The 20,175-nt window shown below is 34.1% G+C and overlaps 1 protein-coding gene across 3 annotated transcripts; it reads left to right on the forward strand.

The window, feature by feature from the left end:
* The first annotated feature begins 1,139 nt into the window (after positions 1 to 1,139).
* LOC115228392 (innexin unc-9) lies at positions 1,140 to 19,276 on the forward strand. 3 transcript variants are annotated; one of them, XM_036498516.1, is made up of 4 exons: positions 1,142 to 1,601; positions 8,708 to 8,713; positions 14,776 to 15,124; positions 17,516 to 19,276. In XM_036498516.1, coding segments are annotated over exons 2-4 (1,260 nt in total). In that variant the 5' UTR covers positions 1,142 to 1,601; positions 8,708 to 8,711; the 3' UTR covers positions 18,425 to 19,276. The 3 variants fall into 3 exon arrangements, with proteins under 3 accessions (XP_029654848.1, XP_036354409.1, XP_036354405.1); XM_029798988.2 differs by lacking the exon at positions 8,708 to 8,713 and having other exon boundaries at positions 1,140 to 1,601; XM_036498512.1 differs by lacking the exons at positions 1,142 to 1,601; positions 8,708 to 8,713 and adding an exon at positions 1,827 to 1,967.
* Positions 19,277 to 20,175: the final 899 nt, after the last annotated feature.

A 20,175-nucleotide genomic window follows, 5' to 3' on the forward strand; every position in this document is an offset into this window, starting at 1 on the left:
TAGAAGGTGTATGTAAAACAAAATACGAAGAAGAATATAGAATACTTTGTTTTAGCATTTGTGTAAATACAAAATGTCAACTGTTGGAATCCTTCATTTTTGCTTAATCTTAACGTAAATGTTAGGAGGAAAAAGAGTGGGAAAATTCAAAATAGATAAAGAATAAAAGAAAGACGGTGAGTAATAGAGAGCGAGAGAGAAAAAGAAAGACAGGAAGAAAGAGAATGAGAGAGAGAGAATATTTCTAACGTTGATGCAAAAAGCTAGCAAAAAATAAAACGCTGTGAATGTCATTTCCAATCCGTAAATTTAAACGGCCTCCCAATATGAAATTGGAATGTATATCTATACAATGAAAATATGCGAAACATCCATAGCTAAATGTATGGTATCTTCCTTGAGTTTCCTGGAGAGTCTTTGAGAATGCTGCTGCTGGAAGCTTAGAACAAAAGAGACACGTTCGTCTTGTACTTTTTTTTTCCATGATTCAGCAACCATATGAAAATCAGCTCGCTCCCCATATGTGTGTGTTTGCATACAAGAGAATATAATATTGCATTTTAACAAAAGATGATCAAAAAACTTTGGTATGAAGTCCTTTCAGGAAAATTCATACAGTTAAATTACACATAGCCCTCCCACCACCACGATAACTTCTCTTAGCGTTTCAGTAGACCACCTCGCCCACACTCCCCTCTCTCTCTCTCTCTCTCTCTCTCTTTGTAATCTAACATGTGCCGTCGTCTCCGGATCTTAATCTGTAAACCACTCTTATTTCTGCAGTCTTGTTTAAAAACAACTATTTTAAAACTTAAAATACTTGCATTAATTTTCTTTTTAAAAATTAAAAGTATTTTCGTTTTCATATATACACATACATAAGAACAAATAACTAAATACGTCACCGCCAAACATTTGACATTCTTTAAAAGAGAAAAAAAAATTAGCTAGACTTCGTTTTGTCTCTATTGAAAGTGTTGTTATTTTATGTGTGTGTATGTCTTCTCTCTTTCTCTCTCTCTCTCTGTCACAGTCAGTCATACACAAACAATTACCCTGTACCAGCGACCAGATTTATTTCCGCACACACATACACACGCTGCTCTGCCATTGGCCCGATTGTCATCTGAATGTTTCAATGTCTCCTTCTCCACATTTAAGTGTTGTTAATCCTCTTTCTAACCATTCACTTGACACGATCAGTATGGAGTTACTACTCTCAGGCAGCTAATAGATATTTTTCGCCTGCACTTAAAATTTTACAGGACCTCGTGTACTAAAACAACATTGGTGTTAATATAGACAATATAATTTATTAATCCCAATTTCGTTCAGCAAGATAAAAAACAACACAAATTACACTAAACGCCTCCCTTATTTTTAAAACTTGATAACTTGACAATTTTTTGATTATTGTCAGCCCCTTTGATTATATACAACCCCACCTAAAATAACCAATTAATTGCCGCAAGTGAACTTTACTGGTCCCTTTTAAATAAACCTCCACGTGATTATTATTTATTTATTCCTCTGTTTTTGTTCCTTTAATTTCTGACTTAAGGAAAATCACATTACCGAAGCCGCGCTAAAAAAGCAGATATGTAAGTTCATTTAAGATTATTTTTGTTTGTATATCGGTTAAAATTATTTTTGTTGTTATATCATTGACCGCCTCTAAAATTAATGACTATTCAGTTTTGAGCAGATCATGAAGTTGTTTCTCATGAACTATGTACTCATACCTTTTTATTTTCTTTCATTGTTCGGGCATTCCTCTTTCTAAACATTTGATATCCTGTCATGCTTCAATACACATTTTTGACATGAAAAGTAAATAACCTGTACAATAATATGTGGGTAGAAGTAAAAAGTTTTTCTCATTAAATTGTAACCAGTCCTCAGTATTTAAACACCTTACAGACAAGCCGTGCCTCAAAATTCTTTCTAGCTATGGGTTCAGACGAGGAGTAAGTTTTTAGAATTATTTTTATGATAAAATCTTTCTTTGCCTGACAATACAGCTCAAATTAGAAGCTGCCTTTTCTAACATTTATTTATTCATAGCCATAATTTAAAATATTCATCTTTTCCCGGTAATTTTCTTGTGAAAGAGAACCCTTCCTTTATTTTGCCTCCATGAACATGTGGTGTTTGTGTATTTTGTTAATTTTCATATTTCCTTGCTGTAACTCCCTTTTCTATCTGCTGCTCGCCTATCATACTTCTCTTTCTCCCTACAAAATCACTCTGTATGGACACGTTCTGTATTCATAATGTGTGTGTGTGTGTGAAGTAGATCTCCGTCGCTTTCGACGATGATTATTCTAGTTTGTGTGATCAACTGAGTTACATTCTCAGTTGAATCAACACTCTTTAAGCAACAGAATATTCCACAGATACTTTTTCTTACCCTTAATCACGTAATCCTCGAGCAGAGTTTCATACATTATGTAACAGAAAAAAGGTCGACGCTTTGAATATTAATCCTGTCGGTTTGACAGATTTTTTTTTCACTCATAAATAAGCCTATGTTGAAATAATGCCCAAAATACCATGTAGGTTCAAACCCTGACTCAATGACTGTTCTTATCCACTCACCGGCTTTTCTTGCGTATCTAGACACTATAGTTTTATATATATGGGTAATCTGTACGCTTATTCTTTACTCTAAGCACAAGGCCCGAAATTTTGGGAGAGGGATCCACTCGATTAGATCGACCAGTACACAACTGGTACTTAATTTATCGACTCCAAAAGGATGAAAAGCCAAGTCGACCTCGGCGGAATTTGAACTTAGAACATGAAGACAGATGAAATAGCGCTAATCTGTACACTTATTGTTTACATATATAATTCAGAGGTTGCCTGCTAAATCTTAACAATATAACAATATTCTTTTGATGTTCTGTTTTAGATACTTTTTAATGTATGTTCTAGAATAGTTTGTAAAGAAAATAACTAGAGGCAAGAAAGTATGAACATTTTTTTGTTCATTGCTTGTAGCCTAATTTTGAACTACTTGATATAATTTTGCCTTTTGAAAAATTTAGTTGGACCGGAAAAAACGTGATTGCTTTGTGACTTGTTTTTGTAATCCACTTGAAATATATCCTTAACTTTCCAGACATAATATAGTATAAAACTATCACAAACTGACAGCAATTAATATACAGAATAACTAAAATATTATTGTAAGAAACTGGCTATCCATTGACTTACAGTTGGTGCAAACTGTAGCTCCCTACACTAAGGCTGACTTTCTTTCCCCTTTTCTGTTATGACTGCATCTACCGCCTTTTTCTGTTTAAGCCTTTATTTAAAAGCCACTCTTGAAATTGCCTTTATAATGTTTCTTATTCCTCATTCAAGCCATATAATTTTATTTATTTCCATTAATCTGGCCTTGCAAAATAAACCGATGGTTCGTTGGGACGACAGAGCTTAGTGAATGTAGTGTGTTGGGTGGTGATGTGGAGACCGTTCAGTTGTTTAGCCCTCTGTCACACATTCTGCAAATGCATTCCAGTTGTGATCATTCCTGCCTTTGTTTAACCGATGTCTCCTACATTAACGACTGCAAAACTTGGTTTTGAAGGAGGTTTCCTGATCTTTTTTTTTTTTAACAAATTCCTCTGTTCGTTTAGATGTCTATTGGTGATAGACGTATACTCACACATATGTAAAATGTATTTTGCAATTAACTTCTTTATAATTAGTAATCTGAAATAGAGCAGTATAGCTGTTTTTAAAATACAAACACACACACGCCTCTGTGTGTGTGTGTGTTTAACTACAAAAGCATTTTTCAGTGTTTATCGGCAGAGGTTAGCGATTCAAGGGCTGAGTTTTGTTCATTGTACATATATTGTGCTTTTATGTCTGTGTGTATATATATATATATATATATATATATAATAATGTGTGTGTGTGTGTGCGCGCGCTTGATTGTTACAAATCCGTGTTAGATATTTGAAACCCTATAACAACAATGAGAATCATTATTAAAACCACAACAGTATTATATCACTTGAACAATATATGTATGTACATTGGGAACTAATAAGTAGTGATGAATAAAGTAAACTTTGTATATGACTTTATTTGTTAATAGTTTAAATTTTCATTTTTTTAATTTTAACTTTTCAATATTTGTGTTTTAGATTCTATTTTACACTAGAATAGGATCAATGTACTAATTTCACTATAATCTTTTCATTTTAAACTGTGAGCTCAATATCCTTTATAGATAATATAACTTCTCAATCAAAGAACAACATAGGTCATATTTTCCAGCAAGATATATAAATACGATGCCAGAAAGTAAGAATTTTATAAACAATATACGTGATTATCATACGTTGAAGTAGTATTATTGTAAATAGCTCTGAAGTTCCTTTTTGACCGGAATGTGTGGAACTTAGTTCTTTGTGTTCTGTTAGAATCTTTGTTTTTCTGTTGGTGGTATAGCCATCCAGTAAAATTCAAGTTCTTGCACTCTCATAAGAAAAGACTTCATTTGCTGAAAAGTGAAAAGGTTTTTAGATAACTTGGGAAGAAAAAATTAGTTATTGTGATAATTTTAGAAAAGGCGTTTAATTTAAGGCTGCTGTCTGTTATGGAAGAAATAGTGCCATCTTGAATTTATCATGTGCTGGTTGAGAGAGAGTCGGGCAAAGGCGCATGGTTCAGAGCAGTCATAGACTACTTCTGTAGTGAATGGAGCTATATGTTTTCAGTATAGCTGAAGAATAAAAATTTATGTTGGAAATAGGGGAAATAATGACTCACTCTACAGTATTGTGGTTGGGTGAAAATGGTCTATGGGCTTGGTATCACTATCTGGTCTGAAGTTGTTTGCTCTTCCCTACTTAGATGCTCACAGTTGTTAATTTGGGAGCAAAAAGAGTTTGGAAAATATAGGAAGATCTCTAGAAATTCTGTAAAAAGGAAATTTGATCAATGATGTAGAGGTATTCTATACTGATAAATATTCTTAATTTGGTAAAGAGTTTTAGTAAAGAAGTATGCATGCAGTATTGATTGAATCTAAAAGTCTTAAGCTTTTATAAAGTATGAAATTTAAATAGTTAATAAACCAATAAAACTTGCCACTTTTGTTACTCAATAGTAAATATATATTTATGCATTTTTGAATGTATATAATCCACTTTTATGATTTATATTTTACATACTTAAGTTAATAAGGTGACTTGCGACACATTTAGTCCTGTTTCATGCATTCCATGCCTCTTCCTAGGTGAGAGCCATACTGTCCATTCTGTTTCTGGAGGTGAGCACATTAGAGATGGGTTGATCCCTCAGAACACTTGACTGTTTTTTGTGACACACTATTGAGGTTGCTGTTATTTGTATTTCTTTTTTCGTCTGAGCTTATTGGGAGAGATAGTGTTTTAGAGGATTGTAGATTTGAGTGAATAATGTAACAGGGTCTGTGAGTTTGGTGCTTGCTGTGAACCACGCCACTCTCATGGCTAGATGGTGTGTCCTTACTAGATTTTCTGATTATGTTGATCATTGATTCTCAACCAGGAGTCTGCATGACCCTTAGTGGTCCACGTTAAGAATGATGTGCAACAAATTGGTTACACTTCTTACAATACACAAATTATTTTAACAATTTTCTATACATACTTTCAAATAATATTTATTTATAAAATCATAATGGGATTTTTCCAATGTCAAATGGCTAAAAAGGGATCTGAGTGGAGTAAAGTGGGCATCAAGGGGGATCCAAAAGCAAAAACTCGTTGAGAATCACTAATGTGGATGATTTACAGCTATTGTGTGTAAACCTGATGCAGAAAGTGCTGTATATATTCTATGCAGGCAGAACACTTTTTTTTTTCTATTGGTGAGATAATTTAGACAGGAATGCTGAGCACTTGGTTTTACAGCTTTAATTCTTTCTAATTCTGGGCATTAAATTATTCTTCTATGAAGTAGTTGAACTTATCCATCAACCATTTATGTTGCAAGCGGAACAAACCTTCAGGGGAAAATCATTATTCTGGAATACATTTTTATCTCAATTAAATTCATCTTTTCAATTAATTACAAATTTTATAAAAACTTCTATGTCTTGCATTAAAAATCAAAATCAATTAGCTAATAATGCAGATAGCTTATTCTAAAAATCCCTCTTAAATTTTGATATTTTTCTTTTATGAATGGTTTATTATATTTTATAGAAATAATAAAGTTCTGCTGTTCAGAAATTCTAGCTTTGCAATGCAACTTTGTCAGCAGTTAGCTTCAATGCAGACTTCCAACATATAAACGTTCCCTTTCAACCTCTGCCCTAGTCATTTTAGCTGATAATGAAAATCTTTGTTTAGGCATTATACAGGCACATGGCTAGTAATTTTGAGGGGTAAGGGTTTCTTGATTATCTCTACCCACTGTATTTGGTTGATGTTTAGTGATACTGAAAGGATGAAAAAACAAAGCTGAACTCAAAACTCAAGATATTTTCCCTGATTTTCTGCTACTACACTGCCCTATTCTATGTCCCAGAGATGATAATGTCCAGAATCAATTGTCAGCTTCATGCCACCAGAGTTACTGAGTGTTTCTTTAAGGAATTATTCTTTTATTGGACATTATTATTCAGTCCTATCAGTATAGGCTTGTTATTAATATCTCATTGTAAACTCTTAGTCATTTATATAACATGAAAACTTATGAGATTTGCTGGTTGTAAAGCTTTTTTTAATTTTTTTGATATTACTTTTCTTAGACACACCTATAGTGGTCTGTTGGTAGAGGTATAAAATCTTCATATATTTGTACACTGACTACTGTATCAACTTTTATAGTTACTAATTCAGGGCTTGTTTACTGTTTTCTTGTCAAACCAGTTTGTCACCACAGGCCTTTATGATTTCATATCTTTCAGCCTACGCTCTATCTATGTCTGTGTGTTTGTGTGTCAACAGCTTTTAACTGTCTATAAATCAGTAACTATGCCTTAAAAGAAAGAAATAAAGGTTTTAATTTCTTCCCTTTTATGTATCTGTGTGTATGTGTATGTTAATCCATCCAGCACATTGAGTTGTGCTATTTACTGAATTATTTACAAGAAAAGTAAACTTTTTCTCATGGTTAAATTTATTTCAAGGCTGATGACTGATATTTGTTTAGATTTATAAATTGTTGCAGATGGTAGCACTCTATCTTTGCTGATGTTTTTGACTCCTACCCATTTAAGTGAATGGGTTATGAGATAGACTATTTTCATTTTTTTTTTTTTTATGAAAGTAAAAACTTAAATTCTTCTTTAGCATTAAAACTGGATAGATCTGGCCTCTTACACCTACACTACAATGTCATTGTAAAAAATAAAACATATCACATTGTTAAAATAAAAATTGCAAAGATATGAGATAATGCAGGATTTATCCAAAGCAACATGGAATAAATAAGCATTACATTTGATAAAGTAATCTGAATGTTGAAGGGTTAAAGAGCAAAAGTCAGTCTTGTGGCTTGAAAGATTAACATGATTAGCATCCTAGCATTGTCAATATAAATGGTCTTCCTCAACTTAGTCCAAAAACACATGCTGACAGCTAAACTCTTTTAACCTTTTAGAGAGTCATATGATCTTTTTATTATGGCGAATTCTCCAAATTGTATGCTTCTTTCAGCTGCCTATTAGATGTCAATGAGAAATTGTATACTCTATATAACAGAGAGGATGTGAGATGTACTAAATTGGTGGTTGTAGTTTTTATCTTTTACTTGTTTCAGTCATTGGAGTATGGCCATGTTGGAGCACCACCTTGAAAAGTTTAGTTGAACATATTCACCCCAGTACTTATTTCTTCTTTTTTAAGTCTGGTACTTTTTCTGAAGGTCTCTCTCTATACGCACATATACATGACAGGCTTTCACAGTCTCCTCCATTTACCAAATTCATTCACAAGGCATTGGTCAGCCTTGGCTAATTGAAGAAGACAGGGTCACACTGGGACTGAACCTAAATCACATGGTTGCAAAGTAATCTTAACCACACAACCATAGGAAACCACCATGTTTTAACTCTCCATTTGAATTTAAGTGACATGGTTGAGTTTTGCTCCTTATTTTGTATATGTTTGAATTTTTAAATCCTATCTTGGTTAATCGGCAAATCTTTTAATACTAATCTATTAGGATTATGCTGGTTTTGACTATAATAGGGTTTTGTTTCAATCAAAACTAATTAATTTTTTTAAATGCTTAGTGAGTAAATTTCATCTGTGAAAGTATGTGTAATCTGTATTTCATGGACACCTGGAGTCTTATGAAACCAAGTTACTAAATTCTGCTAATTAACTGCTTTGTATGGGATACATTTTCAGTTAACAAGTTGTTTGATATATTTTTGTTAGACAAAATATGATTAATGTACTTGATTAGGTGCAGGCATGGCTTTGTGGTAGAGAAATTCTCTTTGCAACCATGTGGTTACAAGTTCAATCCTACTGCATGACGACACATTGTGCAAGTATTTTCTACTCTGGCCCTAGACTTGTATGTGAATTTGGTTGACAACAACTGACAGAAGCACATCGTGTGTGTTTGTTTTGACATATTGTGCTAATTACTAACTGCTGTTACCATCATACAAATAGTGTCATCCATTTGCAGCTTTCCTTGAAAGCATGTCCTGCCATTGTGCTGTTTGTGTTTGAAAGACTTGGAGAAATATGTTTGTAAACTGGTGCTGGGGCCATGTAAAAAGCACTTGCTGGTGCTACATCAAAAGCACTTAGTACACTCTTATAAAGTCGTTGGCATTAAGAAGGGCATCCAACTGTTGAAACTGTCAAAATAGGCTATGGAACCTGGTGACGCTCCTGTCAAACCATCCAACCCATGCCAGCATGAAAAATCGACATTAAAATGATGATGGTGAAACAGGTTAGTTTGTGACAAGAAGAGCATCCAGCTATTGAAAATCTGCCTCAACAAATATCTAACCCATGCAAGCAGGAAAAATGGACATGAAAACAATGATGGTAATAGCAATTGTTTAGTCCATCAGCTTTCAAATATTCACATACTAGTATTAAATATTTTACACTTGTACTTAAAAAACCTGTACATGTGTGTGTGTTGTATTTTTTTTTTTTTATTGTCCATTCCTGAAAGCTGGCTAGGCCAGACTAACCTAGTAGAATTTAAGAATGTCTGCTGACCGCATTACCCTGCCCCACCCTGGTACCTTAATTCTAATCAAGATTTAGTCTTTTGTTCCATTTTTTTCAATTGACAGTTTGTTGTCTGAGCTATTCCCATTATTTTGTTTGTTTGCCAAGAAAGTGGCTTTCTTGCAGAAAACTTAATAAACAGCTTTAAAAAATCTTGTGGAAGCCAAGTTATTAATATGCTAGACTACTGACCTCAAGGTCGCAAGTTCAAATCCTGCCAGTGGATCTAAAGTTCCATTTCAGTGTTGGTATGGTTAGTAATTACTGAAAATGTATTTAACCACAAGCACATTTTGGCAATTATTTATGTAACTGCCTTATTTTTATGACTATTTAATAAGTGCCAACTGAGAACCTATTAGCATTTAACTTGGCTGCATCTGGCCCAAATAATTTACTAGTTAGCTCTCTAATTGTGGAGGGAACCTATAGTAGAGGTAGGTAGACCCAAGAAGATATGGGATGAAGTGGTGAGAAAGAATCTTCAGATGCTGGGCTTCACTGAGGAAATGACAATGGACCAGGAGTTGTGAATAGATAAGCATTACATTTAATAATGTGAATGCTAATGGGTTAAGCTATCCCCTCCAAATTCTTGAATATTTTTAATAATTTGAAATGTATAAGCAGAGTATTTCATTAGAAATATGATCACAAAATGGTTAATGCACAGTTTAAATTTATTTTGTTACTCTTTACAAAGTGATTTAGTTGATCAAATGACCCCCAAAGTAACTTCAATTTGTCAAACTTAAAAATATTTTTTTTTCTTCCAGTAATGTCCAGAACTTAGGTTTTAATAGTAAAATCGTTGACTTTTATTTCCACTAATTCAGCAGAAGGATTACTAAACAAAAATTAGGAGATGCAGTGCAGCTACATTTTCTCTCACATATTTGTTGTGTACTGCTATATATTTTCCATAGTTTAGAGCGTACATTCCAGCTAATAATTTGAGTTATATTGAAATAGCTGAGCTGCTTATTTTTAGCCTGGTTAAATGGGTGCAGCCTGTAGTCTTTGCTCTAGTGATTATGTTGAATAAATGTTGGACAGAATGAAAGAAGGTGTATTGCAGGATAAAGTAAAATGTATATATGAGGTTAATAACTGACACAGGCATATGGTTAAGAAGGTTACTCACTTCCCACCACATGGTTTCAAGTACTGTTCCACTGCATTGCAGCTAAGTGTCTTCTACTACAGCCCCATGTCAACCAAAATCTTAATTTGGTAGGTGGAAACTAAAAAAGAAAAAAGAGGCCCACAGTGTGTGTGCACATGTATGTGTGTGTATATACACACACATGTATATGCTCGCTTTTGTAAATGAGCTTCACTATCATACAAGTGGTGCCCTTCATACCATTTTTTTATGAAAACCTGTCAGGCTGTGGAGAAATATTACTTTGCTTGGAAATAGGTGAGAATTGGCAGCAAGGAGGCCTTCTTGACATAGAAAATTTGCTTTTTACAAATTCTGATTCATACAAGATCCATTGAGTCAAGGACACCAACATCAAAAATCAATGGAAACTGCAGTTGTGATCCCTGTGCCGGTGGCACGTAAAAAGCACCATCCAAACGTGGCCGATGCCAACGCCGCCTAGACTGGCTTCCGTACCGGTGGCACGTAAAAAGCACCAATCCGATCGTGGCCGTTGCCAGCCTCGCCTGACACCTGTGCTGGTGGCATGTAAAAAGCACCCACTACACTCATGGAGTGGTTGGCATTAGGAAGGGCATCCAGCTATAGAAACACTGCCAGATCAGACTGGAGCCTGGTGCAGCCTTCTGGCTTCCCAGATCCCCGGTCGAACTGTTCAGCCCATGCTAGCATGGAGAACGGACGTTAAAAATTGATGAGCATAGAAGACAATGAGAAAAGATGTAAATTTTAGCTTTCCTAGTTGAAGCTATTCCATTATTCCATATTTTATGAAAGATCAATAAAGGAACAGAAGTTCGAGATGTTGAAGTAGCAAGATTAGATCAAAGAAAACATTTTCTTACTGTAAATGACATTTCTTTTGACATGTGTATATTCTACTAATATACTTTCCAAATGTATTTCTTATCACTTGTATCCTATATCTGATAATATTTCAACCAATTAAATGATATACAGGTAAAAGAAGTGTACAGATAAGCAAATGGGTAATGCCTACTGGTTCCAAATATTATTTGGTATTAGAATTAATAACATTAAGAAAATAAAAAAGACGAAAATAATATTTAAGACTGTATTGATAACTTCTTCCTGTGTTTTCTTTGATTTGAACCTAGTTCTGTCTTAACCCTTTCGTTACTATATTTATTTTGAGATGCTCTGTTTCTTTCAGTTAATTTTAAATATAACAAAGGATTTAGTAAAATAATTTAGTTATTAATCTAGGGTTAAGAGCATAAATTGTGACTAAAGTTTTGTGGAAGATTTTAATTCAAAACTTATGAAAACAAAACATTTGTACTACAGAGCCAGAGGCGGTTTCAGCCCAGTTGGTATCGAAAGGGTTAATTCAACTAACATCAAATTCCAATATTCTTCTTTCATTGAGCATTCATTGAGCATCATCCCTATACTTAGACAATGAGCCAAAAAAAAAAAAAACTGGAGGTACAAGTTTATAATAAATGTATTAGTTTAATACTTAAATAAGGGAAAGCAGAATAAATATGAGAAAAAGTGGTTAGGTAAGTTGGCCATGAGGTGCGGGGACAGGGCCAGATAGGAAAGCAGTTTGTTAGGAGGGAAGTTAGAAGGGAAGGCATAGGTGGTGTATGTACAGGAAGTTATCTGTGAATAGAGTTAACCAGGGAGAGGTGTGTCTATGGTGGGATGGGATGTGTGGTGTGTAAGTACAGGAGTGTAGTGGCATGGGATAGTAGGGGGTGTGATATGATTGTGTAGGTGTAATTGTATTGTGTGAGAGGAAGGCATTGCGTTCAGATAAAAGTATCTGGAAAATTATAAATAGTAAAAAAAAAAAAATTATATATCAGGTGATAATGGTGAAAAGTCTGGAAGTTATGTAACAGGTACAATGTCCAAAATAATAATCCCTATATTTACCTGTACAATTAGAAATGTCTCTGAAAGTAAGAAAGCACTTTTCTTAATACCAAAATCAACACTTCCAATATCTTGAGCTTCTCTGTTTTTTTATTGATCATTCATATGAAACAATAATAGTGTAGTTCCCACTGGAAAGCTAAAACAATTTTATTCCATTTTTTTCTCATGTTTGCAGTTAATTATTAATAGTCTTTTAGTTCTACCCTTCAGCTTTGGCATTTTTATGACTGATTTGGGGGGAAAAATTTTTTTCACACAATTGGTATTTTTAAGATAAATTTTATTGTTCCATGGGAAAATTTTATTCTTTTACATCTGTTAGTCAGATTGATAATTTTTATGACTATTCTCTTTTTTAATTTAATCATCTTTTTTATGGAAAACTCATAAGTATACCAAAATCATTTTACAATATTAGTTAAGTTGGAATAAATGAAGTCGTACCACTTCTCATTATTCCTCTTCCTGTAACTTGTGGGTACACTCTAACGACACATCTTCATCACAATACTCCTCCTCTTCCAAACAGGGTACCCATGCATCTCCCCTGTCTTCCTTTTTAAGCTCTCATCACTTTGCATAAAACCAGTGCTCTCAATATTACCTCCACCCACCCACTCATATAAGGGGTTTTGTCTTGGAAGTTACTTTGTAACCATACTACTACAAAGGTAGTTAATTACTAATCTCTTTTTTTTTTTTCCTGGCAACTCTTAACACATTTCAGTCTTATTCTGATCTCTTTTGCCATTGCACATTTATTGCTTTAGGAAAATAGAATTCTTTATAGATTTATGATTTAAAGATACTCTTTGGAACAATATAGTTCAGTGTTAACATAATTTAATATATAAGGTAGTAGAGAGCTATCAAGAAATAAATACATTATGAAAAATGCAGCAGTTTAAAATGACTATATTGTCCCCCGTACATGGTGGAAAAATGAAAATTTAATTCATTGGATTTGGGTATTGTTGACTGTGGGGGGGGGGAAGTCAGGTGGAGTCAAGTCAAAAACCACCACTCTTCCAATATTCTGACCTACCTTATGGTCTATTAACCATGTTTGTACTGACTTCACTTTACTAATGGTCTCTTAAATGTTAGTACTAACCCCAATTTGGTAATGTTCTATTTATTATTCAAATTATTCTGTCAAGTATAATGCATATTTTATTCATATTTGAGGTAACCATGCATTATCTTGTAGCTTGGGTAGCTTTACAAATTCAAGTTCGAACAGTAATTAGAATGATGTTTTGTATTTTGTTTGATTATTGCTGTAGATGCTGGCATGCTTGTGTTAGATATGCATGTATCATGCAAAACTTAGATATGCATGTTATGCAAATGTTGTGTACATAGGTGTAGGAGTGGCTGTGTGGTAAGTAGCTTGCTTACAAATCACATGGTTCTGGGTTCAGAACCACTGCATGGCACCTTGGGCAAATGTCTTCTACTATACTCTTGGGCCACCAAAGCCTTGTGAGTGGATTTGGTAGACTGGGGAAAAATCCCTAGTGCGTACTATATACGAGGTTAAAAATGAAAAATATTTTCTAAGCGATGTCCAAAACTCTATTTGCTGTCCGGCAATGAAGTAATAAAAAAAATCATCCATAACTTGCAGTAAGCAACATTTATTAAAATAAAAGTATTCAGAACACAGAATAACATATAACAAAAACAATTTGCAAACATATTTATATTCCCATGTAACAGTTGAGAACATCACCATTATTGTATTATGCATGCGCGGAAGTGTTTGTTCGACTAGGTGCTGCTGGCTTAATTATGCACGACTCAGGTTAGAGAAAGAGTGTGTAATATACTCATGGTTTAGGTGTTTCGGAGGTACAGTCCCCTAAAAATCCCCTGTGTATTATACTCAAGGGCAGACTATACTCGAAGATTTGCGGTATATGTTTGTGTCTGTTTGTCCGCCCAATATTGCTTGACAACCAATGCTGGTGTGTTTTCATCCCTGTAACTTAGCAGTTCGGCAAACGATACCGATAGAATAAATACTAGACTTAAAAAGAATGTCCTGGGGTCGATTTGCTCGACTAAAGGTGGTGCTCCAGCATGGCCGCAGTCAAATGACTGAAACCAGTAAATATTGATATTATGACTTTGGCTTGCTACTTGTGCTTTGGAAACCAGTGGGATAAAAAAAAAATCCCTTGAAAAAACCAGTATAGGTTAGTGACAGGAAGAGCATTCAGATGTAAATTATCATTTCAAATATGTAGCCATCCAAATCCATGCTAGCATAGAAAACCAGAAGTTGCAACAAATGAATTTAATGTGTATGGTGTACTAAAGGAATTCGTTGGTTCACATACCAGTAGTAAATATGTACTTTATAATGGTCATGTTCTAAATAGTATCATTTATGGCAATAACCATAACTAATTTGGCTTTTATTATTTCAAGTTTTCATATTTAATATATTTCTATTTTTATTTCTATTTCTCTTTCCAGGATTGGCTCAATACTTGGTGGGTTTATGTCATGGTCGAGACTGCGAGGCAGCACCAATGATGACTGGGGCGATCGGCTCAATCATTTGTGGACAGTTTTTCTACTTGTTCTCTTTGCTATCGTAGTCACAACAACACAGTATGTTGGAGACCCAATTCATTGTTGGGCTCCTGCTGAATTTCCTGGACATTATGTCGAGTATGTGAAATCATACTGTTGGATTTCAAATACCTACTACATATCAATGAACGACATCATACCTACAGACATCACTGCACGTTCCGATGCAGAAATTACTTACTATCAGTGGACCCCTTTGATTTTACTTTTTATGGCATTTCTTTTTAAGGTAAGATATAGTTTTAATTTTTTTCTGCAAAATAGGGGTACCTTATCCTGTTCAGGCTGTGTTATTAGTATTATTCTGCGTTTGAGAATTTAAAATCTCTTCTTTAACTTTCTAAGACATCTAAAGCAAACTTCGTTTATTTGTTTACGTTCATCGTAATTTGAATAAAACAATATCTAACTTCAACTTCATCTATCTTGTTTCAAACAGTTTGAACATTGCCTGCCATATTTATGCATGCCACAGGTGTAGGTGTGACTGTGTGATAACAAATTTGCTTCCGAACCACATGATTTTAGGTTCAGTTCCACTGCATTGCACCTTGGGCAAGCATCTTCTATAGCCTTGTGAATGGAACTGGTTGACAGAAACCGAAAGAAACCAGTATGTGTGTATGTATATATGTATATATATATATATAACATCATCATCGTTTAACGTCCGCTTTCCATGCTAGCATGGGTTGGATGATTTGATTGAGGACTGGCATACCAGATGGCTGCACCGGGCTCCAATCTGATCTGGCAGTGTTTCTACAGCTGGATGCCCTTCCTAATGCCAACCACTTTGAGAGTGTTGTGGGTGCTTTTACGTGCCACTGGCACAAGGGCCAGTCAGGCGGTACTGGTAATGGCCACGCGCAGGTGGTGTTTTTTACATACCTCCTGCACAGGAGCCAGTCCAGTGGCACCAGCAATGACTTCGCTCAAATGTTTTTCACGTGCCAGTAAGGCAACACTGGTAATGATCACATTTGAATGGAGCTTTTTATGTGCCACCGGCACAGAAGTCAGCTGCTCTGGCAGCGATCACACTCAGATGGTGCTCTTACCACCCCACTGGCATGGGTGCCAGTCATCAAATTTTTGAATTTGATGTCTCCTTGACTTGGCATGATAGTCACAAATGAGTGTTGCTGTTACACTAGCAGTGCTTCTTATTATGAAACTTCCATGAAAACGTGTCTGGTCATGGGGAAATATTACTTCACTTGAAAACAGGTGTGGGTTATGACAGAAAGGGCATACTGCTGTAGAAAATCTGCCTCAAAAATTCCATCCAACCCATGTGTATATAGAAAAGTGGATGTTTTAAGTGATGATGGCTTTGACTCAGACCTACAGTTCGTACTTCAGGCTCAACTCAAGTACTTAAACCTGGTAAATATGGCACAAAACAGTAATAAACTGAAATAATATTTTACAAGACAGACAATATAAAAATAGTAATTAACCCTTTAGCATTCAAACCAGCCATTTCAGACTCAAAATATTCTACCTGTTTTATGTTTAAACTACCCTACGATATTCTAAAAATATATTCACATCATCAAAATCTCAGAGCTACAAAATAATGCATGATTAGTTCAAAACAATGTGAATAAATAAGCAGAACATTTGGCAGGGTAATCTGAATGCTAAAGGGTTAAATAGTTGTCTCACTGTTGATTTATAGACACAAGGAAACTGTTTCATATTGTTCGAAGTAAAACTAGATGTTCATCCTTCTCCTGAAGCCACTTACAAAGGAAGTAGAATTATGAAATTACAAGTCAAAATTTCATTCAATTTCGTGTTATTTATTTCAAAAAAATTTTTTAAATAAAGAAAAATGCAAATTTATTTAGAATCTTTACGTAATGCTTTTAAGTCCTATTTTCTCAATATACAAGATTCAAATTCAAGCCAGAATAATATTTCTTACATTCTGTTTCGATATCCATATTTCCTCACCTGACTCTCTTCCTTTATCAATTTATTTCTTTGTACCTGCAGTTGTTATTGTTTAGATCCAGAGCAGCCCTAATCAAGCTGTCCTATTATTACAAGGATTCTAGCTGTGGCTATCATCCCATTTTTGCTATCTAGAATAAAACTAGATCCATATTATTCATTGTGTTCTTTCCTGAGTTGGTGAGGTGTTATTAGAAGGAAATTTAGCTGCTACTTATGACAAGTTGAGTGACCACAGATGAGTCACCTCATTGGCCCATGTTTCTGCATTGATTACCAAATCATCGATGCTTTTAAAAAACATTTTTTTATGAGTTTTAATGTTTTCAGGCACCAAATTGATATTTATGTTCCTTTTACATTCTGAATTCACAGTCAATTTTAACCTCTATCCTTCTGGGATGGAGGTTAAAACACCATTCAAGTACCGCGCTAGTTTTAATGAAGTATCCCACTCCTTCAAAAAATTTTGGCCTTAGGCTTGTGATAGATGTCTGTTTTTGTTTTTTTTATTCTAACTTGGAATCATACTTCTAAAATTGTCTTGTAAGTAATTTGGGGGAAACTGAAGTTGTCTTTCACCATTTTTTTTTTCTTACACATTTATGCTTTCCAAGTTTTCAGTTTCTTAATATATGTATATTCTTTTCATTTTCAGTTTCCTAACATAATCTGGAGGTTGTTAAGCAGTGTATCTGGTGTTAATTTAGAGCGAGTTGTTGACTTGGCTGAACAAACTCAACTTGGATCCCCTGAAGACCGTCAGAAAACTATTGAACACATAGCGTTTTACATGGATCGCTGGCTGGAAACCTACCGCGAATATAAAATGAATTATGTTGTACGAATGAGGCAGAAAATGACAAAAGTTTGCTGTCTGATGTGTTCAAAAAGAGAAGGGACATTTTTGGTTGGATTCTATGTTTGTGTGAAAGCTCTGTATGCTGCAAATGTCATTGGACAGTTTTTCTTATTGAATGCCTTTATGTCTAACCAGTTTTCAGTATATGGTTATGAAGTTCTTGAAATGGTACGTAATAAGGTTCCTTGGAAAGAATCCGTCAGATTCCCTCGTGTGACTCTCTGTGATTTTGAGATAAGGCAGTTACAGAACATTCAACGTTTCACTGTCCAGTGTGTTCTTCCTGTTAATCTATTTAATGAAAAAATCTTCATTTTTCTTTGGTTTTGGTTAGTCTTTATTTCTATAGTTACATGTGGCAATTTATTGTTATGGATTTATCGCACAATTTTCCGTCAGTCTCATGTTAATTATATCGCTAAATATTTGAAGTCTTCAGAGGATATATTCACAAGTGAAGACAAGAAACTGGTGCATCGTTTTACAACAGACTATCTGCGAGATGACGGATTTTTTGTATTACGCCTTGTTTCTAAGAACTCCACAGACTTGGTTCTAGTTGATTTAGTGAAAGAATTATGGCATTTATACAAGAACAAAAGTGGTCGGAAAGCAGGCTCTCCAGATCTTAATAACACTTACAAAGATACTCTAGACAAAGATGACATTTCAAAAGATCCATCAAAACAGCCTCTAAAGTCGTAGATCAACAGCTCTTAGGTTACTTATAATCCTATCCAAATGTTTATTTTGATTACATCTAGGGATTATCATTCCATTATGTCCCTGGTTAGTGGCTGATTAACAAAAAAAAAAAAATGTATATTTTCAGTACGAATTAGATACATTTATAGGTTTGTAATAGAACAGGTGGGATGGGGGACTCTCAGCACCTTAAATGTATAAGAGTATGCCTTACTAATACTTCATTATAACTTTTCCTATTTTCTGTCAGTCCATGCTAAATAAATCACAATATTTCAACCGGTGTAAAATGTTTGATGGTAACATTTAACTACCTTTGTAAACACACCTTGGCAGAACCATTAGAGCATTGGACAAAATGTTTTGTATTTCTTCTAACTCTTTACATTTTGGATTCATATTCCAAGATCAGTCTGGCTTTTGTATCCTTCCAGAGTAAATAAAATAAAGTATCAGTCAAATACTAAGGTTGATGGTATTGACTGCCCTGCTCTTCTCAAAACTGCTAGCTTTGTAGCTAAATTAGAAACTACAGTATTGAGAGGTGAAATGGCTGATAGAATATAGTACTGGATTAATTTGTTTCCAATGTTTAAATCCTAATCCACCCATGGTATGCCCTGTTACCTGTTACTGTTAACCTAACTTGCCTTAATAATAGTTCATATCTATTTAAGAGACTTATTTTTTACTTTCACCTTTATCATGATTACTAGTGCCATTTAACCTATGCAATCATCAGAAAATAACTAGTTCACATATATACTCTCTCCTCAACTGCATTACAAAAAAAAAAAGAAACAATTTGTGGATGTCTTGGAAGTAGTTAATCAAACAAACCTTACAAGAACATGTGAATTAAAATTTGTAAATATTAGTGACATTTTTACTTGGAATTCTTTATTTATTTTTGCAGTTATAACATTTTTTTTTTCAGATATCTGAAGAATCCTATGAATGTAATTAGTGCTAATGAAGTTTTTTCCTTTTTCAAATTAATCTTAAGGTGAATGAATTGGAACATTAATGAATGCAGTTTGTAATTAACTGTAACAAGGCAGAAAGTTATAAACACACACACACATAAACACACCACACAGATCTGTGATATTTAACCATCTTTTTAGCATTTCGTGAGAATTTTATGATTTTTATACATGTAAGTGATTTCGGAGCATATTTTCTGTACCAACAGAAAATTCATAAGAGTGACTGCTTTCTTTTTTCATGAGATTATCTTTGCCATTTGCATTCACAGTCAAATGCTACCAAGTCATTTTTACTAGGGTCACTCTGTTGAACTTCTAATATTTTATATCCTAGAGCTAGTTGAATTTAGCTGTGAGTAAACATAGTGACATACATAGTTCTATTATAGATTTCATACATAAGACACTTTTTTGTAATTTTGTCTTTAAATTTTTAATCTATAGTATGAAAACCACCCACCCAAATTCACTATGTTTTTAACAAATGAAATCTTTTAATGTTCATTGAATGCCTTGATATTTTCATAGCAATGTGTATAAATACTGCCATATATAGACTAATTTTTATCTATAGACATTAAATGCACTTTCTAAGTGGAAATTTTTTTTTTTTTTTGTAGTTACTTGATATGATTTGCTAACCTAAAAAAGAAAAAAAATCACAAAGTGCTTTTACTCCTTTTTTATTTAACAACAACAACTCCACCCTCCATAACCTGAACATTTGATGTCTTCCTAATAATTCATTTTAGATTTATAGAT

The sequence above is a fragment of the Octopus sinensis genome, linkage group LG2, assembly GCF_006345805.1.
Source record: "Octopus sinensis linkage group LG2, ASM634580v1, whole genome shotgun sequence".
Lineage (NCBI taxonomy): Eukaryota > Metazoa > Mollusca > Cephalopoda > Octopoda > Octopodidae > Octopus > Octopus sinensis.